Raw genomic sequence first — 27330 nt, forward strand, 5'->3', positions numbered from 1 at the left:
CTCCCGAAGCCAAGGCTTGGTTATGGAGCTCCAAATTTCAAGGTCTACTTATGGAGGTGGATCTCCAGAAGCAAAGGCCTGATTATGGAGGTGGATCTCCAGATTCCAAGGTCTGGTTATGGAGGTGGATCTCCAGATTCAAAAGCCTGGTTATGGAGGTGGATCTCCAGATTCCAAGGCCTGGTTATGGAGTGGATCTCTAGATTCCAAGGCCTGGTTATGGAGTGGATCTCTAGATTCCAAGGCCTGGTTATGGAGTGGATCTCTAGATTCCAAGGTCCGGTCCAGATTCCAAGGCCTGGTTATGGAGGTGGGTCTCCCGAGGCCAAGGCCTGGTTATGGAGCTCCAGATTTCAAGGTCTAGTTATGGAGGTGGATCTCCAGATTCCAAGGTCTGGTTATGGAGGTGGATCTCCAGATTCAAAAGCCTGGTTATGGAGGTGGATCTCCAGATTCCAAGGCCTGGTTATGGAGTGGATCTCTAGATTCCAAGGCCTGGTTATGGAGGTGGGTCTCCAGAAGCCAAGGTCTGGTTACAGAGGAGAGGCTCCAGATTCCAAGGTCTGGTTATTTAGGTGGGGCTCCAGATATCAAGGTCTAGTTATGGAGGTGGATCTCCAGATGCCAAGGTCTGGTTATCAAGGTGGATCTCCAGATTCCAAAGTCTGGTTATGGAGGTGGGGCTCCAGATTTCAAGGTCTGGTTATAGAGATGGGGCTCCAGATTTCAAGGTCTAGTTATGGAGGTGGAGCTCCAGATTCCAAGATCTGGTTATGGAGGTAGAGCTCCAGATTCCAAGGCAGCCAAGGTACATCAATGCATCCCAGGTCTTCTGATTAAGAATCTTAATGACATAATTGTCCTCCCGCTATTGCCTGAGATCGCTTTGGATAGCTAAGCTCATTGGTCAGAGAAATGGAAGCAATGATATCACAGGAAATGCCCCAGGGTGTCGAACGTTGCTCCGGAGATCTCCTAGTAGAGGTCTCTGCCTAAACAATGTAGCTGGTCAGGTCGAGCAGGTAGGAGGTGACGTCCATGATTCGATCCACGATGCCGTCCCTGGCCTTAATCTCCACGCCATGCTCGTCCTTCTCGCAGTGAGCCCCTGAGAAGCTGCTTTTGCAGAGGCACTTGTTGGGCTCCACACAGATGCCCCCGTTTCGGCATGCGGGCTCGCATTTTGCTGGGGGGGGGGGGGGGGTTTGGCCACCGAGGGGAACAGAAGAATGCAGGTAAAACACAACATCACAAAAATTGCTCATTGTTAAAATTCACCTCGGGATTAGTGTAGTTTATCTGTCTATAAATCGCATCTATCTATAGCTGAAATTACTGCTAGAATACAGGAGAGGAGAGACTCGTGGATTCGTCTCATAAAGGGACATTGATGGCAAAGAACCTGTCTTTCCTTTATCACCCGCTCGCGAGCCTCAAGTGGGCATCGCAAGTTAAGGTTTTCGGATACACTTTACTTCAGGATATGTTTTTAGTAATACATAAACACATTCAAAATCATAATGCATTCATAAAGCATTATAAACATGGTTACAAGTAAATTAATGGAAAGGCATAACACATTATAGCCATGTTTATTATGCATTATGGCTGCCTTATGAAGCTCTCACCCGCTGCTCAAACGCCAGCCGCCTGCCAGCCTCCCATCACTCACCCGCCTTGCAGAGGGGCCCCTCCCAGCCTGCCAGGCAGCAGCAGCGCCCGGTGGGGGTGCACACCCCGTTGCGGCACTGCCGGGAGCAGGCGGCCGCCAGCAGCTCGGGGGCCTCCACTGGCCGCTGGCACTCCCTGGGGCCCGCCGGCCTGGGGGGGACATTCCCCGTCAGAGACACGTCCTGCTCGACGCGCCATGCGGTATTTCACAGGGACCATCATTCACCATCACTCAAACCATGTTGGTCACAGTCACTACACGTGCGGTTGGGGACAGAAGCGACATACAGTGCCCTTTCCTCCTGTTTCCTCCTGAAATCCAGTGTTATTTAACAAATAACGCTTAACTGAATTTTTAATGCTTTCCAATTCCATACCGCAGATGTTTCGCATGTTTAGCGAACATTTTAGCAACATATGCTGAGTAACTTTCCCATTAATGTTTCACACAGTCGCTGTTTTTCACACCTGAATATTTCGTGAGAACTGTGCTGGCTGAAAGAACGCGAGCAGCAGAGCCACGCGGAAATGGCTTCACGAGGAAGCCAGACTCTCTTTTCCAGCGGCCAGGCCAGGACGGTTAAAGTTGCACCATAACTCATTCTCATTTAAAATGTGTCTATTTTGTTTAAGATGCTTCGGGACACATAGTTACCACGGTAAACTGACTACGCCAGAAGTAAACTCCGCGACAGGCTTCACCTCCCCCCCGCCCCCGAGATTACGTTTCAGTGCGATGAATGGAGGAACATCTGTCCGTAAAGGCATCCGTCTCCCACGGGACGCGACCCGCGTGCAGAGGGCCAGAGGAGCCATCATCACCGTGGTTACCAGAGACAGGGTAGCCACACGCTGAACACTCCACCCCCCCCCCCGCCTCCTCACGTACATGGAATGTTCTGGAACACGGTGGCCCGCTTATTTGCGCCCCATCAGGCGACTGTCAGGCAAGACGTGTGTAAATAGTCACCTCAGGAGGAAAGTGGCAATTTCAGGCAGCTTACTCTGCCTCATATGCGCCTGGCATGGCGTCCTAATGAAGAATCAATGTGGTGCAGACGCCCCCCTCCCCTGCACTGCCCCCCTTCCTGCCAGGACGCGGCACAGAGCCGCCAGGTAGCAGACGCCGGACCACCCTCCTCGCCGGAGCCCTGGGACCACTAAGCCGGGCCAGCTGCCCGTAACGAGATGCTCATAACGGGCTTGGGCGTGTCAAAAGGGCTGCCGCCTCGAGCCGGAGCGGAGCTTCCCGGGGAAACGCCAGGAGAATGTCAGAGAGCACAGGAGAAGCACTGCCTCTGATCCCGAGTGCGTACAGGGGCGGGGCCACAGGGGTGCTGGGGCCAGCTGAAAGCTGATTGGCCCTCAAAGTGCACCCTCCCCTTCACTCATCGATTCGAAACATATCATTGGCTAATGACTAGGTTGGTCACTTTGTATGATTTATGGCCCCTCTTATGCTCCCCCCACCCGCCGGTGCTGCAATCTGCCGAAGAGCTCTGCTCCAAGCCCATCAGCTTCCAAGCTCTGATTCATCTCACCTGCTTCTGGCCATGAAACGCTGTTCGCTAATCCCGGGGGCTGAGCGGTTTAAACACGTAATTTATAGGCTGACTGCGATGAAGGATGCGCCGCAGGGTTGTGTGAGGTCGCCTCGCACGTATGCCGCTGCATTTAAAGATGGCAGGGATCTGTTTTGATTTAATTCCATATTTTGAGCAGCCGCACTTATGCTTTCTGCCATATAACCGTCAGTTACTCTTGTACGCGGTGACAGGTATCGCGAATCATCTTTGCATTTTCCTGAAGCCTAAACCATATGATGCAGGAATCTAACAAACCCTAAACTCTGCATGCTTAGGGGAGACTCTTCTGGGATGAACATCTCACATGGCTTTGCTTGCCTATTCCCATCCATCCATCCATCCATCCACCAGTCGTCTATTCAATGACCTCATAATAAATGACTACATGTCCACTGAGGGTACAGAACACGTTACAAATGACGGTAAATATGATTCAGTCTGTGTTCATTATATTTATCTACTTACATAAGAACATCAGAAATTAACAAACGAGGCCAATCGGCCCATCAAGCTCGTTTGGGGAGAACTTTAATAGCTCAGACTTGCTAGAATCTTATCTAGCTCTGATTTGCGCTACACTAGCAGGAAGAATATTCCATACTCTAACTACACGCTGTGTAAAGAAGTGCTTCCTCAAATTCGTTTTAAAATGTTCTCCCGCTAATTTCCACTTACAGCCACGAGTTCTAGTATTTAAACTAATATTGAAATAGCCATTTGGCTGAACAGCATCCAGACCTGTTAGAATTATCTTATATACCTGGATCATGTCCCCCCTTAGTCTCCTTTGCTCAAGGCTAAACAGATTCAGCTCAGCTAACCTCTCCTCATAAGTCATTCCTCTAAGACCAGCAATCATTCTTGTAGCCCTATTTTGCACCCTTTCCAAGGTATGGCTTTTTCTCAAACATTCTGTGTCCAGATACCAATATCTGCTCAAGCTCAGCGTAAATATATATAAAATAAAGTCTTGATATAATTCTGATTGGTTAGACCTTGAGCGAATGGGCAGAAATGGCCGTTGTGTGGCTGAAATGGTCTTTTTAGCGTAGTGCCTGGTCTGTGTTACACAGCTCATGTCTGCTCGTACCTCTGGCAGTCTGAGCCAAACCCTTTTTTAAAATCACAAAGTGAGTATTCAGACCAGCTGAGATCATGATACCCATCTGTATGTGGAAAGAGCAGGTTTGACAACATCTGGCTGATGGTCAGACCTGCTGAAAGGATATAGATCCCTTCACTTGACCCGAGCCCTGGACTTTACTCTGGCGTATTTTAACTTGACGCTTTTTAAGCTCCGTTATTTCAGTGACTGGATCCCAGCAGCCACAGATGTCCTAAGCAGCAGCAGGAATGAGCAAAGCGTTGTGTTTAATCTCTGAGGAGCACACGGCCCTGAAAGCGGACGGCGACTTTTAACAGTGCAGGACACTCACTCTGGCCACACGCCGCCCCACCACAGCATCAGCATAAGCAGTGCTTCCATCCAGAAACATGTTGAGCTCACACTCAGTTTTTTTAACTGCGATTTGTTTTGGCCGGGGCAGAAGCCATGCAATGATTCGCTTAACTGACAGGCCAGCCATGATGTTCCAGGAGAGGCGGGGCGTTTGGCTAGCCGGGGGGGGGGGGGGGGCATGCGGATCTGAGCCATCTTCGAACCCCCCCTGAAAACAATCTCCAGTCGAGACGCTACTTGTGGCCTTGTGACTGACCTCAAACATAAAGGTGAGGAACCAATGCTGAAGGGCCACAGAGAAGATGGTCCCAAAAAGCTCCAACCACCTGCGGCTTGACCCTCAGAAGCGCGGTGTGACGGCCACGCGGTTCACACAGCATCGTGCCCTGAAGATCACGTACCTCTTTGGGTCCATCACTTTGTAGAGCTTGCCGCTCTGGGAGTGAGCCACAGTCTTGCTGGTGGTTAAGATGTACACCTCACCTACAGGGAGGAGATGGAGAGAGAGCAGGATCTGAGGTGAGCGTCTGGAAAGGAGAGCGCCTGTGACGTGCAGACCCCTCTCTGGATCGATCTTCTTCAGTAAATCAGCTAAAGCCTTTAAGAAACAGTTTCTGTGATGGACCCTGGAATGGCTGTAACAGAGACAGCTGGTGGGTGCTGTGGTTTCTGACTGGAGATTTTGGTTTCTTTCACTGGAATCACCAAAGCAATCCACAGAATCAGTACTGTGCAGAACACAGTACGATAAAATCATTTCCTATCGTATAATGTCGGAAACACCACGAAGTACAGCGGTCTGAACCACAGACAGTGACCGTTTTAGGCATTAAAATGATTTCAGAGATATTCCCTGCCGTCCCTCATTTCCTAACAAACTCGATCTTTGTTTTTTGGACAACAGGGAAAAAAATGTGGAAAACACCCAAATCTTTATGGATTTTCAGTGAATATGGGCCTCACTGTGAGGGTTGCTCATTCCAGGGGGATTCCGAGTGGTCTGCGGAAAAAATCGGAACAGATTTTTTTCACCAGTTAAATAGTAAAAATCCACGGGGTGCCTGTTAATTTCTGCCGGATCTGCGAAGCATTTTTGGAAATTTGGATTGTTTGCAAAACAGCTTCTAGCGAGCTGTACGCCGCTTGATCGTTATTCCAGTTAATTTCCACTGCTTGATGAGTATTTATTAATATGTGCTATTTATACATGTGTTTTCCTCAAACACAGATTACAGCAGCGTTGGCGATACCGTATATGCTTTATTAAACATAAAATTAAAATTAAAATTATCCAGTGTGGATGATTGAGGGATTCAGTCATTAATTGAAACATGTACAGTAGGAGACATAAATGAGACTGATGGATTTCTCATAGAACTCCAACTGAAGTATATGATCTGTAAATATGATCTTCACACCGGTTATCTAATTGGGTGACTTTAACCAGGGCGGCCAACTTTGGTCAGCTGGCTGGAGTGAGATTCGAGACAGTCTGCACACGCATTTACATGTATGTAACAGTTTTATTACCTTGTAAACAGTCTGTAGGTTTTGCGAACTACCCCAACACTTTTAATGTAGCTAATTTTAGGTTTATAATGGAATAATATAGATTTACCGTAAGATTTATTGCGTGACCGTGAGGGTCTGAAAAGGTGAGTGTCACGCCAAATGGCAGCCCTGCAAATAATGCTAAAGACCATCTAAAGCTTAAGACCCCCAGCCTGCTCACACACAGCCGAAGCACAAGGAATCACTTTGCTCCACACCTAGCTCATCTTCTCCGAAGCCCAGGACCTGCCCCACCAGGGACCTGCCGCAGGGGTGCCCCCCGCCCAGGCACAGGGGCTTCTCCCGCCACATCCGACCGCTCCAGGCCTTCTGGAGGATCCGCAGGTTCCTGCCGGAGAAGCAGAACACGGCCCAGCCAGGCATCACTAGCCGATCATGGCCCACGCACACACGGCGGCCGTTAATGGGGAGAAGCACACATTGTAATTGCAGATGCTGCATACCGTATGCGACAGGCAGGGGGCACTCTGAGCAGTATACGATAGATAAAGTAGGGTCAGAGTCCCTGGAGCAGTCAGGGGTTAAAGAGCCAGTTCACCCCAAAAAAGAAAAATCACTGCTCTATCTTCTCCGCAGCGATACGATTGGTGTGTGGAGTTCAGCAGAAGAAAGTAGTTCCTACATTAAATTGCTCACTACAAAGTCTGTGGATTATCTATGATAACTGGGTCATGATTCCTGGTACGAAACACTGCTGTTGAATTTTTTAATTTTTTTTGCTGTTTTAATTGTCACAGAAAGAAAGCCATTCACTCCCATTATATTTAACAGAAGTCCACATGACATAGATAGATAGCACTAAGGCACCTCTAAAACACATCTTTTTCAGGTTTGGGGTAAACTGCTCCTTTAAGGGTCCGATGTGGAGTTCACTCTTCTCTCCCTGGCATTTAAACCAGCAACCTTCCGATCGCCAGAACAGTGTTTTAGCCCACTGGGGATATGTTCATCAGGACGCAGTGGAGGGCATGTATGATTCCGTGTTTGGCTGAACCTCGTGGGAGGCAGGATTCTCAGGAATCTCTCGACGTGATGCAGATACACAGCTGCTGCCTTGCAAGTTGGTTTGGCGTTACCCCCCCATGGAAAAATACTTAAGGGGTCCTTCTGTCAACAGCCTCATTAAAGTGATTATTGTTTACAGAGGGAGTGCTGGGCGACACGCACATCTGTGGCTGGACCGGGCCGCCCCGCACAGTCTGGGCTGGGGAACACGAGTGCGGAGTCGGGAAACGCGCCTCCAGCACACAGTGGCCCACGGGCACAGCCCCTGCATGGGGCGTTCACACACGAGCCTTGGCTGAGGGTCCGACCCACTGCCGTCATCTGTGGCTGGACCCAGAGCTGACTAACAAGTTAAGAAGTATTAAGCTATGGGTTAACCACAGTGGTGTAGTGGTAATAAGAAACAGGTGGGTATATAACTGTGCATAACTATAACATACCCTTAGGTGTCGTTAAAAACGGTGGATAAACTACCTAGCATCTATGCAGGACTGCGACTGAAACCAAATCATCATCATCATCATCATCGTCGCCATCATCATCATTACCATCGTCATCATCAATATCATCATCGTCGTTATCATCATCATCATCATCATCATCGTCATCATCGTCATCATCATTATCATCATCGTTGTCATCATCATCATTACCATCATCATCATCATCATCATCATTACCATTGTCATTATCATTATCATCATCGTCATCATCATCATCATCATCGTCGCCATCATCATCATTACCATCGTCATCATCAATATCATCATCGTCGTTATCATCATCATCATCATCATCATCGTCATCATCGTCATCATCATTATCATCATCGTTGTCATCATCATCATTACCATCATCATCATCATCATTATCATCATCATTACCATTGTCATTATCATTATCATCATCGTCATCATCATCGTCATCATCATCGTTGTCATCATCATCATCGTCATCATCATTATCATCATCGTTGTCATCATCATCATTACCATCGTCATCATCATCATCGTCATTATCATCATCATCATTACCATCGTCATCATCATTATCATCATCGTCATCATCATTATCATCATCGTTGACATCATCATCATTACCATCGTCATCATCACCATCGTCATCATCACCATCGTCGTCATCACATTATCATTATTATTACTATTGTTATTATTATTATGAAGTGGATAAATGTCCAGCTAGCTCAAAGGGAAATACAGTTGCACTGATCCAGATAGGCTGTCTATTTACCGTTTATCTACTAGCCAGCTAACTTTACTGCAGTCAGCATCAGTCTCCGGCTAAAGAACTTGATGGCAACTGATGTTAGTTTATTAACTGAAAAATAAAGAACCACTCGGTCTGTTTACCATTTTCAACCTCCATCTGTGTTTTGGGGGTGGGGGTCGATTCTTGCAAAATGTTGCCTGATGCCCCCTGTTCCGCATGCATGCTGCAGGACCTGCAGTGATCTGCTCATTAGCACCGGCTGCGTTGCTGAGGAGTGAAGTGGGGGGGGCCGTGTGCCACTTTGTCAGCTGTTGTACGCTAGTAGTGAGTAGTGAACAACGGGCTATATTTTGGATTCTAACGTCTAAATTGCATACTGACAAGTCAGTAAACGTGCATAAAAAGGTAAGTAACGACTGTTCTGTAATTAATTAAGGGGCATAAATGGCATTTATGTGCTTTTACCCTCTAATACACCCCTGGTTCATCCATCTGATACAGGAATATCTCTACCAGTCTGATACCCGTCTCTGCCAGTCTGATACCTGTCTCTGCCAGTCTGATACCTGTCTCTGCCAGTCTGATACCCGTCTCTTCCAGTCTGATACCCGTCTCTGCCAGTCTGATACCTGTCTCTGCCAGTCTGATACCTATCTCTGCCAGTCTGATACCCGTCTCTTCCAGTCTGATACCCGTCTCTGCCAGTCTGACACGCGTCTCTGCCAGTCTGGTACCCATCTCTTTTAGTCTGATACCCGTCTCTTCCAGTCTGATACCCGTCTCTGCCAGTCTGACACGCGTCTCTGCCAGTCTGGTACCCGTCTCTTTTAGTCTGATACCCGTCTCTTCCAGTCTGATACCCGTCTCTTCCAGTCTGGTACCCGTCTCTGCCAGTCTGATACCCGTCTCTTCCAGTCTGATACCCGTCCACAGTCCCTGAACGCTCTTAATGTTGCACTTTCTCCTGATTGCCCAGTTGTCTGATTAGGTTCTTGCTTTGCTGGTAGATGCTGTGTAGCTCCTGCTCTGATCCTGCTTACACCTCTACCTGGTCCTTCACTTACGCTTACGCCTAGTCGACTCCATGACAGCCATATGTTTGCGAAGTGCCATTTGCCTCATGAATAGGGGTACAGGATGCAAGGGGCAGGCGTGTACCCCTCAATATTTAATTAGGCTTCTTTCACCCTCCAAACATATAGACTTTTGTATTTAAAATTTTAGGCTGTGCTCCCCCAGTATCAAACTCGCTCCTACACCGGTGCTGACTTGCACGCGACTTTGGAAAAAAACAATTGATCACACGAATGTAAATGTTGCTGCTTTAATGTGGCTTGTTTAAAGTGGTCATTTCAGCATCTCACTTTTTTGACCTTTTAATGGGGTTTGGACGGCTCCTCTCATGTGATGTTCCCCACATCCACAGCCTGAGGAGCAGAGGAGACCATGAAGCTGTCCCTGAAAACACCCCCCCACCCCCCCCTGGTGAGATGCTGGCTGAAACCAGAGTATTGAGGACCCCTGTGGGCAGGGGCGTTGCTAGAGATTTTGGGGCCCATATCATATTAGGCCCCCCAGTCCAAACCAATCCAGTTATTTTCCTAATTTTTTAGGGCCCCTGTCACTCAGAGGCCCTTGGAATCGTCCTAGCTTTCCTCCCCCTTACGGCGCCCCTGCCTGTGGGTTATTTGTAAACCACATGGATGAGATGCCTGGGCCTGTGACATCAGCGCATCACATGTCTCACCGCGTGTCGCCATTGGCCACCCTCCCCCGTAAATCCCTCCTCCCCGAAATGTCACTGTAGCATAACAGACTCACCCGCTGCGATCGCCAAAGACGTAACTGCCGTACAGTCGCCTTGACTGGCAGCCTCGGTAGATAAACCCACCGACAGGCGCCGCCCTGCTGGGGGGCAAATAGAACAGCGGAGGGACGTGCTCTGCAGACAAGATCAAAAATGCATTATGGAGTTGGAAACAATTAGATAAATCTGTCTGACATGATCTGAACACAGACACATGCAAGTCCGAAGGACAAAGGGCATAAACATGCTGTTTACCTTAATAATTCGCCAGTGACAGAAAGAATGGTATTTACAGGTGTGTAACTTTAAAACAGGCTTTTATACGCATGTACACTGAAAATACCCAACCATCAAAACTGCAAAAACAGTATAATAAAAGTATTTGTTTTTAACAAACACGAGGCATCTTCCAGATCAAGGGGAAAAAAATAATTTTTGGAATTATAGAGAGCACACACATGTGATGCCGTCTTAAAACCCTAACTGGCCTCTTCAAGGAGCAACAGGACTTAAAAGTGGCATGAAATATGAACAAAAACACAATTTCCTCTACAGAGAACAAAAATTAATGGCTTGTTCTCAGGAGGATATGGAATTTTCATAGTAATCAAATAGAATTACTTAATTTGACAATATATGGATCTTCACATTGGTCATCTTACTGTGTGATTTTAACTGTACAGGTGATGACCAGCAGGATACAGTTGCAAAAAGCTCTTGAAAGCTAAAGACACGCTAACACTAAGAAGCTAAGCTAAAGCTAAACACAAGCTAAAATTAAAAGACTTAGTTATAGCTAAAGACACACTAACACTAAGTGACTTAGCCAAAATTAAAGACAAGCTAACAATAAGAGATTTAGCCAAAGCTAAAGACAAGCTAACAGTAAGAGACTTAGCAAAAGCTAAAGACAAGCTAACAATAAGAGATTTAGCCAAAGCTAAAGACAAGCTAACAGTAAGAGACTTAGCAAAAGCTAAAGACAAGCTAACAATAAGAGATTTAGCCAAAGCTAAAGACAAGCTAACAGTAAGAGACTTAGCAAAAGCTAAAGACAAGCTAACAATAAGAGATTTAGCCAAAGCTAAAGACAAGCTAACACTAACAGACTTAGCCAAAGCTAAAGACAAGCTAACACTAACAGACTTAGCCAAAGCTAAAGACAAGCTAACAGTAAGTGACTTAGCCAAAGCTAAAGACAAGCTAACAGTAAGTGACTTAGCCAAAGCTGAAGACAAGCTAACAGTAAGATACTTAGCTAAAGTTAAAGACAAGCTAACACTAAGAGACTTCGCTAAAAATAAAAACTCCAAAAAAAAGGCCCTTCCTCAGCTCACCATAGTCTTCCCCCTTTTTAATCTGCAGGATCCTCCCTGTGCTTGAGTTTTTGCCCCTGGAGTCTGTACAGATGATCAGGAGGCTCCTGTTCACATGGTGCTGGTCCACGGCACACCTGTAACAGTGTCGAGGTGGTTAGCCTCAGTTAACTCAGGTTAACCTAGACATCATGTTCCTGAGTGCGACCTACCTGCCTGGGCTGCGCAGCCCGTGCGCATAGATCTCTGGTGGCTGGTTGGTGCTGTTGAAGTAGGGGTTGTCCTTAGGGATGGCGTAGGGGTCCTGGCAGGAGTCTGTGTTCACATCCACGCGCAGCACGGCCCCCGTGAAGTCGCTGTGGGACAGAGGCACGGCCGGGGCGTGCCGCTCACTCATTTCTGCATGACGCTCTCAAGACGTGCCGTCAAAAGCACCCCCAGGGCCTACCTCAGGCCGTCCATCTCCTCCATGTCATCCAGTGTGATCAAGCCGTCGCCCAGGAATATGTGCAGCAGCCCGTCAGCCCCGAAGTGCAGCTGCCCTCCAAGATGCTTCCGGTGCAGCTCTGCCACCTCCATCAGGACCCGCTGCGTCCGCACATCCACCTGGTTGGTGTCCTTTCTGGAAGGAAGCAGCGGCCTGTCACTGGCCTGGGAGTGTCTGGTGGGCAGGTGTAGCAGCCCTCCAAGGGGTAACCAGGGAGATGGGGGAGTGTTGAGTAGGCGGGTGTAGCAGCCCTCCAAGGGGGAACCAGGGAGATGGGGGAGTGTTGAGTAGACGGGTGTAGCAGCTCTCCAAGGGGGAACCAGGGAGATGGGGGAGTGTTGAGTAGGCGGGTGTAGCAGCTCTCCAAGGGATAACCAGGGAGATAGGGGAGTGTTGAGTAGACGGGTATAGCAGTTCTCCAAGGGGGAACCAGGGAGATGGGGGAGTGTTGAGTAGGCGGGTGTAGCAGCTCTCCAAGGGGGAAGCAGGGAGATGGGGGAGTGTTGAGTAGACGGGTGTAGCAGCTCTCCAAGGGGGAACCAGGGAGATGGGGGAGTGTTAAGTAGATGGTTGTAGCAGTTCTCCAAGGGATAACCAGGGAGATAGGGGAGTGTTGAGTAGACGGGTATAGCAGTTCTCCAAGGGGGAACCAGGAAGATGGGGGAGTGTTGAGTAGGCGGGTGTAGCAGCTCTCCAAGGGGGAAGCAGGGAGATGGGCGAGTGTTGAGTAGGTGGGTGTAGCAGCCCTCCAAGGGGTAACCAAGGAGATGGGGAAGTGTTGAGTAGGCGGGTGTAGCAGCTCTCCAAGGGGTAACCAGGGAGATGGAAGGGTGCCCATTATTGAAAGTGCATAATGACAACTGAGTAAACGATCATATTCTCAGTATTGAGTTAATAAAACAGGGTCTAATTCAGACAGTTAGAGAACCATTCTGGATCCAAAAATGCACAACCTTCCTGAAGACCACAGTCCATCATACTAGCATTTCACCAATTTAATGTGTGATCTCATTGTTCCCAGATCCTAAATATTTCCTATCACTTTGGTACAATGACGTGATTCCGCATAGTCTTTGCCCCCATTTTAAAGTAATAAATTTACAGTAATGAGGAAGTGATTCAAATGTTTTACATGGCTGGAAAAATTCCTTTGTTTTTGAAGGCAGCTTTGAAGATGAATCAGTGAGGGTTAAAGATTTGATGAGGATGTAATTAATCCAAAATGTCTCTTGGTTTTTAGACCATAATACACAGTCAGAGGAGGCGCTTCCCTTTATATTATTCACACACCAAAGAACAATTGATGAAGTGCAACAACTTTCATTATATATTGTAATTATATAAAATTAAATCTCAACTATCCTTAGCATGTACATCAGGCATAAGATGAACTTTACAGGTTTGACTTTTTCCCAAACCACATTCATAAAAAAATTACAATTAAAAAAGCCTTTTTCTTTTTTGAAATCATTTTTTATAATATATAAAAATAAAAATATGGACTACTCTTTTGTAAGTAGAGGCTTTCATTTCTCTAGGCCAGAGGAATGACTGTGTTGTTTTGCCTTTAACCTTGAAAATTTGGTTCTGCTTGTGGTTGTTAGGTTTCTTTGTTTTGCTTTGCCTCTAACATGGAGACCGTGTACTCCACCACATGCAGAACGTTGTCATGAGGTGGTTTTGCTTTGCTTTGCTTCTAAACTGGAGATGGTGTACTGAACCACGCTCAGAACAAGGTTGTGAGGTGTTCTTGCTTTGCTCTGCCTCTAAACTGTAGACGGTGTACTCCACCACGCGCAGAATGTTGTCGTGCTGTTTTTTGTTTTCCTCTGCCTCTAACCTAGAGACGGTGTACTCCACCACGCGCGGAATGTGGTCGTGCTGTTTTAATGTTTTGCTCTGCCTCTAACCTCGAGAGGGTGTACTCCACCACGCGCAGAATGTGGTCGTGCTGTTTTTTGTTTTCCTCTGCCTCTAACCTGGAGACGGTGTACTCCACCACGCGCAGAATGTTGTCGTGCTGTTTTTTGTTTTCCTCTTCCTCTAACCTAGAGACGGTGTACTCCACCACGCGCGGAATGTGGTCGTGCTGTTTTAATGTTTTGCTCTGCCTCTAACCTCGAGAGGGTGTACTCCACCACGCGCAGAATGTGGTCGTGCTGTTTTTTGTTTTCCTCTGCCTCTAACCTCGAGACGGTGTACTCCACCACGTGCGGAATGTGGTCGTGCTGTTTTAATGTTTTGCTCTGCCTCTAACCTCGAGACGGTGTACTCCACCACGTGCGGAATGTGGTTGTGCTGTTTTAATGTTTTGCTCTGCCTCTAACCTCGAGACGGTGTACTCCACCACGTGCGGAATGTGGTTGTGCTGTTTTAATGTTTTGCTCTGCCTCTAACCTCGAGACGGTGTACTCCACCACGCGCAGAATGTGGTCGTGCGGCCCCATGGCCCAGCGCTCCTGGTTGCTGGTGTAGGAGACGTACAGCTTTCCGTTTTTCCTGTAATTGGGGTGGAATGCGAGGCTTAGGAGGCCCCTTTCATCTTCTCCCTGCAGTCAAACGAGAAACACAAAGAGCAGTGAAGTTAATTATGCTGCAGCTGGGACCCGGGGCAAGCCCTCACCTCCCCTTCTCCCCCTCAGCCTCCACCGTCTCTCTTTCTCTCAGCCCAGCTCTGCTCCGCCGTTCCTAAGCGATGTCTGTGCCCTCTCTCTTCTCCCACTCTTCTGCCCTGCCGCCTGTGGCCTTAGCATTTGGGAAGTTTCAGCATATCCCCGATCTTCTGTTACTGGTTCTCCCTCTCTCTTGTCCTCACTGTACACTGATTGGTGGACGTGATCTCCGTATGATGCTTGACCCCTCCAACTGAGATCCCCAGTTGCCCCCCCCCTCCCCCGAATATAACAAAGGCCGGAAACCCCTTGTCTCATGCGTCCTCTCTTATAGCCCTTACTGTCTTGTTTACTATGAGTTGTAAGCCGAACAGTCGACGGGAACTGGGATAACTGGGAACCAACAAAGTAATCAACAGAAAGGGACTTAATTAAACCAGAAACAACAAAGTGACCAACGGGAATGGGCTCAAACTGGGACCAACAAATTCAACAAAAGGAAGGAACTTAAACTGGTCAGGCTCTATGGCCCAGGAACCAAACCCACCGATCTCACCTTGATAAACGTTCACACAACATTCAGGTATTTCTATAGCTGTACACACTATGAATCTCCTAGAAGCTGAGCTCAACCTGTGCTAGAAGCCTCTGTGACATTGCAATGGAATCATAGGGCTGGATATTGTAAGATTTATTAAAGTATAAACCACACTAAGGGCAGGCGTAGGTTGCGGCGTAGTAAAACTGAAAGCGCGGCCCGACTCAGCACAGCTGTGAGGCTGGAAGGACACCAGCTGACTTTACCACAGCTCAGCTGCACTTTTACACGCATCCCACACGGGGATATTAATCTCTAATGAAACAGCACTGGGTAGCAGAGGCCCTGGTCACTATGCCGTCTCCAGCCCATTAACACCGTAGGCAAACGGGGTTTCCAGAGCAGGATGACAGGGAATTAAGGCACTCAAAGAGGCCACAGTCCCAGTCCTGCAGCTCTGAAACTGGGGGAGATGTTTAAAAATGATCCATCACTGATGCTGGTCCCTCAGGTGTCTGTTTTTCTGATCGAGAAGGAGCCGCATAAGTTGAGCTGTTTTCCCGCAAAACTGAGCGAAATGAAGCCATAATCACTCACAAATGCTGCAGCTTGTAAACCTAAATCTTCAAGCTGTGGGGGGGGGGAGGTCAACAAAGCAAGATGTCTCACTTAGCTGGGTCAACTTAAACCAAGTCATGATTGTCCAATAGGAATGCTCCTTACTTGAACTCCTATTGGACGATCACAACTTCTCGCTTAAGTTAAGCCAGCTAACTGAGAGATCTTGCTTTGTGAAACAGCCCCCCCCCCCCCCCATCTCCCCATGACCCCTAATCTCTTATGAGAATATCATTTGATGAAGGATTTAGGATTGCTTATTGATCAATGACTTTACAGAGCAAAGAAAGAAGAAGCATGGTTTTTGATCACCAGGAAAGGCCTAAAATTAGCATTAGTATAACCTTGACTAGTTGGCCGTTTGGATGTATAATACATTAAATCACAGTATTTCTCAGTTAGCATCAGTATCACAGCAGTATTTCTCAGTTAGCATCAGTATTGCTGTAACTGTTTGGACCTTTCAGTGTTTAATGCATTAAATTGCACAGCCACTTCACTTCAGGTGCTTTTATTATGAAGCAGTTTCTCGTGGACGGACATCTTTCACGCGAGCTCTTGCCTTCGTGCCCGCCTGCACCAGCTTGTGGATGTCCAGAAATGGCTCTCTGATGAGCACTTTGCTGGGGGTGAGGATGCGGACAACACCTTCCTTCTCGAGGATGAAGAGCCGCTGGGAGCCGTCCCCGCAGTGCACTGCCCCCACGGGCTGCCGCAGCCCCCCCGCCACCTCCATGGCACAGTAACAGCTGTCTTTGTGTTTCCTGGCAAAAAACAGCGGGCAGGTGGTCACCAAGAGGATCATCCAGTCAAGGTCATTCCTGGGGTCCAAACTGAGATGCCCACAGTTCCTACTAGACACATAATATTGATTTTCATCAGTTTTAAATCTATGTATTTTATTTGCATAATGTACTGATATTAAGTTTGGACATATACTACAAGGACCTGACCTCATTCCAGTTTCTGTACTCAGGAGTCACGGCCAACTTAGTCAAGACCAAGTAAACACATCATACCTCAGAATCAGAGCCTGGTCCAAACAAGACAAGGAAGTATCGCATGTTTTAGAAACACCCAGTGCGTTCAAGTTCACTCGACGTCACGTGGCATCATTAAATGCCTTTTAGCAATAGTCTAATACGATTAAAAAGCCTGTCCTAGGATTGCCAGTGAAGGCCTCGATGAGAATCACATGGTGAGACCTGTCTTCACAGCCAGACAAGGACAGATTTTTATACACCAATGAACTGAAGAGAGAGGAATTTCAGTCCGTCATCGTCTTGGCTTCTGTGCCCCCTTGACACCAACGCAAATTGGAAACACACACTAACATTTTGTAATAGAAAAGGATTCAAGATTTCCCTGGATATCATCTTCTGCCTGAAGTGAATCTTTATATCTGAGCCACTTGGGTCTTTGCACCGGTCTGTAAGATACCACAAGCCTGCAAGACCCTCAGTGAGGCAGACCGGCTCATTCAAGGATCCCATACAAAGCATTACTGCCAAAAACCCTGCAAATGCTAAAGACACTTTAATCAGCCCTTGTGGAACAAACACCAGAACAGTCCATTATGTGACCTAGAAGCCATAAATATGCTCAGTTTTACAGATATGCTTTCAAATCGAACTAAATTTATAAACATGGATTTAGATGAACCTGTTAAAATCTTCCTTCTGTTCATAGTCATCCGTCAGGTCTAAGTAGTTGGAGGATGGCCCACGGGTTTGTCTTCTATGGAAATCCGGAAAGCACAGGCTGTTGCCTCCGGTTCCATAGTACTGGCAAAACTCATCCACGTCAGCTTGGAACAGCTCTAAGGAGAGGAAAAAGAAAATCAAATGATTAAAATTGCTCCAGTGCAAAACGGACTTCGAAGACATCCCATAGGTCTGTGCTGCTCCGGAAAAGCAGCTGTATCTGCCTTTTTCCGGGTTTAAGTGGTGACACTGGATCATTTGATGTCACACATTACGCATCAGACACCACACCAGACAGCACTCAGGGGTCAGTGCGCAGTTCCCACTGCAGAATGGCTGCAGTGTGCGAGGTGTATGCAGTGCTCCGTACAGCATGCAGATAACTGTCCATTAAACATTACAGCCCTCTAGACAGTCTATGTCTAAACTTACCGCAGAATATTCTAGAGTGGCTAGACGTGTGTTCCACTGGATTGATGGTCTCGAGCCCCGTTTAATGTATACTTTGTGGCTGTGGAAAATGAGTTTTGGCGATTTTGCTATAAGGATGCCAGATGGACTTGTGCTGTTTATGCGAGGAAGACCTTTAAAAAATGAGGCCCTTAAACCAGGCCTTCGTTAATGAGTTGGATCCACTTAAACTGCATCCTATACATTACACATCAAAACCCCAACTTCTGGCATTGAGTCCCTGTGTGCTGTCAGAAGGCAAAATCAAGACACTGTTGTTAATTAAGGCCAGGAGATCACATTCAATTACATTTAGTTTATTTAGAAGATGCTTTTATCCAAAATGATCTTTTTTGAGAAAGTGGGGTCAAACAGCCCCCGGAGCAATGGGGTTTAAGGGTCTTGCTCATAGCCCCAACAGTGACATCACCCTGCCAACTTTGGGTTTCAAACCAGCAACCTTCCGATCACAGGCACAGGGCTGTGTCTCTCATTTCCTTTCATGTTCTATTAGTAGATGAAGTTCTCTCCCAACCCCACTGAATTACAGTAAGTTTTATGCTACTGACGACATACAAGAAAACAGTGGCCAAAGATAGCCTTTCATAATATGCTTCCCATCCCAGGACCGACATTGTGTGCAGACCATCGCTAATGTTATAATCCTGTCTGGTGATCTTCCAGCGCAGTGTGGGTGGCCGTCCAAAGCACTTCGCATCTCGACACACTTCAGCAGTTTTATAAACACACTGACTGTAGAAAAATAAATGTGCCATTTGTCACCGTGTGTACATCTGCAGAGAGACTCTGCAAACATTCCCAGTCCCTGTCCTTTCAAATTCCCTGTCTCTCTGTCCCTTCACATTCCATGTCTCTCTGTCCCTTCACATTCCATGTCTCTGTCCATTCACATTCCATGTCTCTTTCCCTTCACATTCCATGTCTCTCTGTCCCTTCACATTCCATGTCTCTGTCCATTCACATTCCTTGTCTCTGTCCCTTCACATTCCCTGTCTCTCTGTCCCTTCACATTCCATGTCTCTGTCTCTTCACATTCCATGTCTCTCTGTCCCTTCACATTCCCTGTCTCTCTGTCCCTTCACATTCCATGTCTCTGTCCATTCACGTTCCTTGTCTCTGTCCATTCACATTCCCTATTGCTGTCCTTTTACATTCTCAGCTCCTGTTTTTTCACATTCCCTATCCCTGTCAATTCACATTCCTACTCCCTATCCTTTCACATTCTCACTCCCTGTCTCTTCACATTCGCTTTCACTTGCTCTCTATAATAGGAGAATATAACTCTGGAATATTCAAGCTGCCTGTCCTTCTTGAAGCTTCTGCCACAACATCCAGAAGCAGACGTTCCTCTCTAACGGGGACCAGCAACATTAGAAACCAAGTTTCCAGGCCGTTTTTAGTAAGCAAACCACAAGCCAGCCACACAGTTTACCATCAGCTGTGCCCCCTTTTTGTGCCTTGTATCTGTTTATGACAGTAGTACATTTATTTATTGCCTATTATACTGTCGTGTGCACACATCTACTATACAGATTTTAACGACCAACCCTTTTGGTCCTGCTGTTGTACCCTTGAGCAAGGTCTTGGTACATCCATTTATCAGAATTGATTTGAGCATACTGCACATCAGAATCAGTGGTCCGGTTTTTGTTCCTCTGTGTATGTAAGTATCTTGCGAGCCACTGACACAAACACGACACACTAACAAGCGTCAATCAAAGTCCGCCATAGCAAGCGTTCATGGAGATCTCAGGATGAAACGGGGAGGCACTCTGCTTCGGACCTGACAGGACCAAAAAAAAGAGCGATGAGTACAGGTGTCTGCTGGATTTCACCCAGACGTCCCTGACCGCCATAAAAGCTCAGTGATCAGTGATGCTCAGAATAAAACCACGACAGCAAATGACAGCGAGGTCTGACACAAACGCTGAGCTGTGGCTGTTTTCATCTTCAGTCTGTGATAAGCTCCAGTGGAGTGATGTGCCTCTGGAGGCAGTAAGCATGACGGCTCAGAAGATCAGTTGACCTCTGCCTGGTCACCCTGCCCGGGTGGCTGTTACACCGCTCAGTTAGGTCACTTTGGCCAGGAAGGTCAGGCATACCTGGTATATGTCCCCTGCAGGTGTAATACAGCCGTTTGCAGTAATCCTGGCACAGGATGGGCAGGTGAGGCTGCCCGCGTGGTGCCCGTCCGGGGCTGGCTGTGTGATACAGCAGCTGGGCGTGAGGAGAACAGCGGGCACACTGCAGCTCCTCCAAAAGCTTTGTGCAGTCCGTGTTGTTGGAGGAGAGGACCTGCCACAGCGAGGCAGAAGCAATCACACACAGATCTAGTTACATTTTCATACAAGCTGCCTAAAACTGCTAGTTGAGGCTAATTAGCGAATAAAGCCTGACATGTGACACAATTCCTGAGAATGTCCTTGGTTCATTATGTACAACAACATTGTCATACAAAGAATATTACAGACATCTGGACAGAGCTACAGACATGATTCTGTGTGCCCTGTCACTGACTGGCATCCTGTCGTGGGTTTTCCCTGCGCTTCCTGCTGTGTATGCCCTGTCACAGACTGGCATCCCATCCTGGGGGTGCCCTGCTCTTCCTGCTGTGTGCCCTGTCACAGACTGGCATCCCATCCTGGGGGTGCCCTGCTCTTCCTGCTGTGTGCCCTGTCACAGACTGGCATCCCATCCTGGGGGTGCCCTGCTCTTCCTGCTGTGTGCCCTGTCACAGACTGGTATCCCATCCTGGGGGTGCCCTGCTCTTCCTGCTGTGTGCCCTGTCACAGACTGGCATCCCATCCTGGGGGTGCCCTGCTCTTCCTGCTGTGTGCCCTGTCACAGACTGGTATCCCATCCTGGGGGTGCCCTGCTCTTCCTGCTGTGTGCCCTGTCACAGACTGGCATCCCATCCTGGGGGTGCCCTGCTCTTCCTGCTGTGTGCCCTGTCACAGACTGGCATCCCATCCTGGGGGTGCCCTGCTCTTCCTGCTGTGTGCCCTGTCACAGACTGGCATCCCATCCTGGGGGTGCCCTGCTCTTCCTGCTGTGTGCCCTGTCACAGAATGGCATCCCATCCTGGGGGTGCCCTGCTCTTCCTGCTGTGTGCCCTGTCACAGACTGGCATCCCATCCTGGGGGTGCCCTGCTCTTCCTGCTGTGTGCCCTGTCACAGACTGGCATCCCATCCTGGGGGTGCCCTGCTCTTCCTGCTGTGTGCCCTGTCACAGACTGGCATCCCATCCTGGGGGTGCCCTGCTCTTCCTGCTGTGTGTGCCCTGTCACAGACTGGCATCCAGTCCTGGGGGTGCCCTGCTCTTCCTGCTGTGTGACCTGTCACAGACTGGTATCCCATCCTGGGGGTGCCCTGCTCTTCCTGCTGTGTGCCCTGTCACAGACTGGCATCCCATCCTGGGGGTGCCCTGCTCTTCCTGCTGTGTGCCCTGTCACAGACTGGTATCCCATGCTGGGTTTCCCCTGCTCTTCCTGCTGTGTGCCCTGTCACAGACTGGTATCCCATGCTGGGTTTCCCCTGCTCTTCCTGCTGTATGCCCTGTCACAGACTGGCATCCCGTCCTGGGGGTGCCCTGCTCTTCCTGCTGTGTGCCCTGTCACAGACTGGCATCCCGTCCTGGGGGTGCCCTGCTCTTCCTGCTGTGTGCCCTGTCACAGACTGGCATCCCATCCTGGGGGTGCCCTGCTCTTCCTGCTGTGTGCCCTGTCACAGACTGGCATCCCGTCCTGGGGGTGCCCTGCTCTTTCTGCTGTGTGCCCTGTCACAGACTGGTATCCCATGCTGGGTTTCCCCTGCTCTTCCTGCTGTGTGCCCTGTCACAGACTGGCATCCCATCCTGGGGGTGCCCTGCTCTTCCTGCTGTGTGCCCTGTCACAGACTGGCATCCCGTCCTGGGGGTGCCCTGCTCTTCCTGCTGTGTGCCCTGTCACAGACTGGTATCCCATCCTGGGGGTGCCCTGCTCTTCCTGCTGTGTGCCCTGTCACAGACTGGCATCCCATCCTGGGGGTGCCCTGCTCTTCCTGCTGTGTGCCCTGTCACAGACTGGCATCCCATCCTGGGGGTGCCCTGCTCTTCCTGCTGTGTGCCCTGTCACAGACTGGCATCCCATCCTGGGGGTGCCCTGCTCTTCCTGCTGTGTGCCCTGTCACAGACTGGCATCCCATCCTGGGGGTGCCCTGCTCTTCCTGCTGTGTGCCCTGTCACAGACTGGCATCCCATCCTGGGGGTGCCCTGCTCTTCCTGCTGTGTGCCCTGTCACAGACTGGCATCCCATCCTGGGGGTGCCCTGCTCTTCCTGCTGTGTGCCCTGTCACAGACTGGCATCCCATCCTGGGGGTGCCCTGCTCTTCCTGCTGTGTGCCCTGTCACAGACTGGCATCCCATCCTGGGGGTGCCCTGCTCTTCCTGCTGTGTGTGCCCTGTCACAGACTGGCATCCAGTCCTGGGGGTGCCCTGCTCTTCCTGCTGTGTGCCCTGTCACAGACTGGTATCCCATCCTGGGGGTGCCCTGCTCTTCCTGCTGTGTGCCCTGTCACAGACTGGCATCCCATCCTGGGGGTGCCCTGCTCTTCCTGCTGTGTGCCCTGTCACAGACTGGTATCCCATGCTGGGTTTCCCCTGCTCTTCCTGCTGTGTGCCCTGTCACAGACTGGTATCCCATGCTGGGTTTCCCCTGCTCTTCCTGCTGTATGCCCTGTCACAGACTGGCATCCCGTCCTGGGGGTGCCCTGCTCTTCCTGCTGTGTGCCCTGTCACAGACTGGCATCCCGTCCTGGGGGTGCCCTGCTCTTCCTGCTGTGTGCCCTGTCACAGACTGGCATCCCGTCCTGGGGGTGCCCTGCTCTTCCTGCTGTGTGCCCTGTCACAGACTGGCATCCCGTCCTGGGGGTGCCCTGCTCTTTCTGCTGTGTGCCCTGTCACAGACTGGTATCCCATGCTGGGTTTCCCCTGCTCTTCCTGCTGTGTGCCCTGTCACAGACTGGCATCCCATCCTGGGGGTGCCCTGCTCTTCCTGCTGTGTGCCCTGTCACAGACTGGTATCCCATCCTGGGGGTGCCCTGCTCTTCCTGCTGTGTGCCCTGTCACAGACTGGCATCCCATCCTGGGGGTGCCCTGCTCTTCCTGCTGTGTGCCCTGTCACAGACTGGTATCCCATCCTGGGGGTGCCCTGCTCTTCCTGCTGTGTGCCCTGTCACTGACTGGCATCCTGTCGTGGGTTTCCCCTGCTCTTCCTGCTGTGTGCCCTGTCACAGACTGGCATCCCGTCCTGGGGGTGCCCTGCTCTTCCTGCTGTGTGTGCCCTGTCACAGACTGGCATCCCATCCTGGGGGTGCCCTGCTCTTCCTGCTGTGTGTGCCCTGTCACAGACTGGTATCCCATCCTGGGGGTGCCCTGCTCTCCCTGCTGTGTGTGCCCTGTCACAGACTGGCATCCAGTCCTGGGGGTGCCCTGCTCTCCCTGCTGTGTGTGCCCTGTCACAGACTGGTATCCCATCCTGGGGGTGCCCTGCTCTTCCTGCTGTGTGCCCTGTCACAGACTGGCATCCAGTCCTGGGTTTCCCCTGCTCTCCCTGCTGTGTGTGCCCTGTCACAGACTGGTATCCCATCCTGGGGGTGCCCTGCTCTTCCTGCTGTGTGTGCTCTGACGGTGCAGAAACCACTTTGACTTGGACAGGAGAAGGCTGGAGAAATGCAGGAACAGCTCAACAATTCAGTTAAATGAAGGACGCAGGTGGCGATAAACTTTTAAATATGTTCAAGTTCATCCTCTGTGTGTAATACAGCCACACACTCAGTCATTCTTCAATGAATTCGTCTCCCGCCGTCAGCCCGGCTCCCTCTGCACAGCGCCCCAGGCAAGACAAGAACAACAAAACACTCATTTCTGAGAAGGTGAGTCGCGGTCCGGGACTCACAGCCTCTCGAGAGCATGAACATTTGGACAGACAGGCAGAGTGACGCTCTCCGGTTTCAGTCATTAGTGATCCAGCAATGCGCACAACTGTGGTGTTATTTTTTAGCCGTAAGCAAGACGGCTGCGTGTGTGGGCCCACAGTGCGTAGTGCGGACGGAGGTGTTCCTCTCCGTGTCCTTGATTTCATAACTTTAATGATGATAATATACTTGGGCCTCGGGAATGTGAAGTAATATACGACCCAGAAACAGGCGTCCATTCTGCGAGTCTATAACAAAAGATCCATTTCATCGGTACCGAGGCGGTTTCGCAGTTTTAATATTGACTGTTAAGTTTGGTTATTGCAAAAAATGTGATGTTGCTTTTATTCGCTTACGGTCAAATTGTCCGCCCATGGGGGCAAAACTAATTTCTTATAGGATTCCCTTCAGTTCCGAAATTAATATAGACAGCACTAATGCTGTTGATTGTGTGTCTGTGAGTTTATGTGATCGGTGTCATCTGTATAAAGAGAAGCTTTAAGGTGTGTAAACAGAGAGCTGTTGAGACCGGCACACGCGTAAGGCAGCGGAGACACACTGCGCGGTACCAGCTGCGGTTAACAGCTAATAAACACGTAAATAACAAAGCGGGTCTCATGCTAACCTGCAGGTCCATGAAGAAGCGAGACCCAACAGAAATGCGCAAGCTTAGGAGGAAGCGGACTTACCATGCCATTCCGGCGGTGGAGCATCCGAAAGGCGGACCTCTTGGAGGGGCAGCAGGACAGCCGGGGGTACAGCCTTGGACACAGACCCATGCCGCCGTTGTCTCGCTTCTTCGGGCGCTTCGGCAGGCTGCCGTCGTAACATCTCCTCCTCCTGGGCGCCGCTTCTCCATGCTCCCCGTATTTGGCATCACCCCCTTCCCACATGTCCGCTGCAATGGTCAGTATGAGCAGGAGGGGGAAAAGCCGCATCCTGACACGACTGGATGAAGACAAAAGTACTGGAGCAAAATAATACGCAAAGAAAATATATAGAGAGAAAAATAACTTATATTGTAACCTATACTGAGGTGGCGAAAACAAAAATGAAAAAAAAAAAAGAAAAAAAAAACATCAATATATTCTAACCAACATAGTTACATAGTTGCACGTGCAAGTTATTCGCGATTAAAAAAAGTTATTATTCGTGTATATAGACCTATGATATAAACAGATAAAGACGAGCTCACTGCATTGCTGTTGCTTTGACTCTATCGCTAACCCGTCCTGTAAACCGATTTTACTGCACGGTGGTCGGTGCGAGTCTTTCGGGATCCTCGGGAACGATCCTGACCCATTCGCCTTTTTCTTTTAAAGTAAGGGGGGTAAGTGACGTGCATGAACACCCCCCCAGTCCACCCGACCCCGAAAAAAGGAGAGAGAGAGAGCGAGATCTGGGGGATGGATAACCTGTCAGGGCGATGAAAGAGCTTCAATTTGAAAATAAAAGCGGCGGAGGCACTTTAGCATATAATAAAGTTTCATATCTTTTATTTATGTCTTGCATCGGAGGCTGTACAGCCACAGCCGTGCTCTCTTGGATCAAACTCAAAAGCAGAAGCTCAAATGCTATATTGAGTGATACGTGATAAAGACCCCCCGCTGCGCGGTAACGCATAAAACAGCCGCGCCATGCATCGGAATTATATTTACAGCTGGAGTCGCAGAAAATGAGAGGAAAAACTTTGCTAGACTGTCGGAAATTTATCGTCCCATATGCTTTTTTTTTAAATAGACGTTTTAAAATTTCAGTTGTCTATTTTTACTCGACTTCATCTTTAATTGTAAATGTATGCTGCGTGAGAGTAATTGCGAAGTGACATTAGAGTGATTTCGGCCTTGTCTGGACAAGCCCTGTTTGTCCAGGGGGCGGCAGGTAAGCTGCAGCCAACATTAGCGGTACATCAGACGTCAGTCGTAAACATTGTAATCCTGACGCCCAAACACACGAACGAACAAACAACAAACGCCCGGCAGAGCGCCTAACACGGACCGTGACTGACTGGAGATGCGACCACACTGGTGTCATTCACACCAAAAGTGATTCCCATGAATAGCAGAACATGACCACAGGGTCACAGTTCATCACAAACTGTCATCAGACGTCAATCAGACTTCATTGAAACACAGGATTCACATAGTACAGTATCAGGCTCTGTTTCCACCTGTGCAGCTCCGCCTTGCCCTCTGCGCAGGTGGATGGTGATGCTGTGGAACCAATGTGACCAATCAGAGTGCGCACTTCCCAGGATGCACTGTGGGAGACGTGGTACTAGAGGAAGGTGGCCACCTGCCATGAGCGTATCTGGGCCTCGTCTTGCAGCCTCGGATGTAGCGGTGAGTCAGCGGCAGCGCTGGGCAACCTGCCCGACAGCAACAGCCCCTAAATCACTGGCTCGCACCGCGAGACCACACCGGCGGCAGCCCTGCATGCTTCTACCACCCGGGTTTGTTCGTACGCCATGCCGGGCTTGTATTGAATGGAAATCAGAAGCCACCCAGTGTCACCCCCCTGTGCCTGGGCATTGATCGCTCTATGTTACCATTCTTTTATATTATTTTTGTAATTTATTTTACTTTATTGTGACCAGTTACACCAAAACAAATTCCTTGTACTCAGGCTATACATGGTGTATAAAGTTGATTCTGATTCCAATTCTGATTCTGATTGTTTTGAGACAGGGAGTACAGGTTCAAGCCCACATGACGCCCTAGGCCAGCTTCACCGCCGGCGCCCCCTGTCTGAGACAGAGTGAAATCGGCTGGCTAAGTCAGAGCCCCCTCAGAAAATGGCGCCCTAGGCCAGCTTCACCACCGGCGCCCCCTGTCTGAGACAAAGTGAAATCGGCTGGCTAAGTCGGCACCCCCTCAGAAGATGGTGCCCTAGGCCAGCTTCACCGCCGGTGCCCCCTGTCTGAGACAGAGTGAAATCGGCTGGCTAAGTCAGCGCCCCCTCAGAAGATGGTGCCCTAGGCCAGCTTCACCGCCGGTGCCCCCTGTCTGAGACAGAGTGAAATCGGCTGGCTAAGTTGGCGCCCCCTCAGAAGATGGTGCCCTAGGCAAGCTTCACCGCCGGCGCCCCCTGTCTGAGACAGAGTGAAATCCGCTGGCTAAGTTGGCGCCCCCTCAGAAGATGGCGCCCTAGGCGGCCGCCTGTGTCTCCTAAAGGATCGCCCGGCACTGGGCTTAGGACATGTTACGTCTCAAAGCATGTGGCTGCTGCTACACACAGATTCGCCAGAGCAGCTGATCCAGTGTGACAGTCAAAAAAAAAAAAAAAGAGTCCCACTTCTTCCAG

The 27330-nt window shown here is 49.4% G+C and overlaps 1 protein-coding gene and 1 long non-coding RNA gene across 3 annotated transcripts; one reads left to right on the forward strand and one right to left on the reverse strand.

Moving 5' to 3' along the window:
* Positions 1–216: 216 nt before the first annotated feature.
* On the reverse strand, positions 217–25344 carry LOC111832894 (hedgehog-interacting protein-like). Of its 2 annotated transcripts, XM_072697845.1 has the most exons (14): positions 25223–25344; positions 24717–24925; positions 20178–20370; positions 17564–17720; positions 16464–16665; positions 14531–14682; positions 12095–12268; positions 11859–12002; positions 11668–11783; positions 10345–10465; positions 6486–6616; positions 5118–5199; positions 1673–1821; positions 217–1186 (listed from the first exon to the last, which is right to left on the reverse strand). In XM_072697845.1, the coding sequence occupies exons 2-14, from the start codon at positions 24918–24920 to the stop codon at positions 993–995; spliced, it is 2019 nt and encodes a 672-aa protein (XP_072553946.1). In that variant the 5' UTR covers positions 24921–24925; positions 25223–25344; the 3' UTR covers positions 217–992. The 2 variants fall into 2 exon arrangements, with proteins under 2 accessions (XP_072553946.1, XP_023646424.2); XM_023790656.2 differs by having other exon boundaries at positions 24717–25344.
* LOC111832905 (uncharacterized) lies at positions 23944–26977 on the forward strand. The gene is made up of 4 exons (XR_002835617.2): positions 23944–23985; positions 24659–24933; positions 26228–26369; positions 26715–26977. It is a non-coding gene; the product is annotated as an uncharacterized lncRNA (long non-coding RNA).
* The last annotated feature ends 353 nt before the right edge of the window (positions 26978–27330 follow it).

Source organism: Paramormyrops kingsleyae, chromosome 12 (assembly GCF_048594095.1).
Source record: "Paramormyrops kingsleyae isolate MSU_618 chromosome 12, PKINGS_0.4, whole genome shotgun sequence".
Taxonomy (NCBI): Eukaryota; Metazoa; Chordata; class Actinopteri; order Osteoglossiformes; family Mormyridae; genus Paramormyrops; species Paramormyrops kingsleyae.

What these genes read in the sequence shown, in the direction of transcription:
- LOC111832894 (XM_023790656.2), bottom strand. Translation starts at nt 24,965, where the DNA reads ATGCGGCTTTTCCCCCTCCTGCTCATACTGACCATTGCAGCGGACATG. An exon ending in TGGTGCAGGCGGGCACGAAG is followed by an intron (nt 14,683 to 16,463) that starts GCAAGAGCTCGC and finishes GTTTGACTGCAG; the next exon opens with GGAGAAGATGAAAGGGGCCT. An exon ending in TAAAAAGGGGGAAGACTATG is followed by an intron (nt 10,466 to 11,667) that starts GTGAGCTGAGGA and finishes TCTTGTCTGCAG; the next exon opens with AGCACGTCCCTCCGCTGTTC.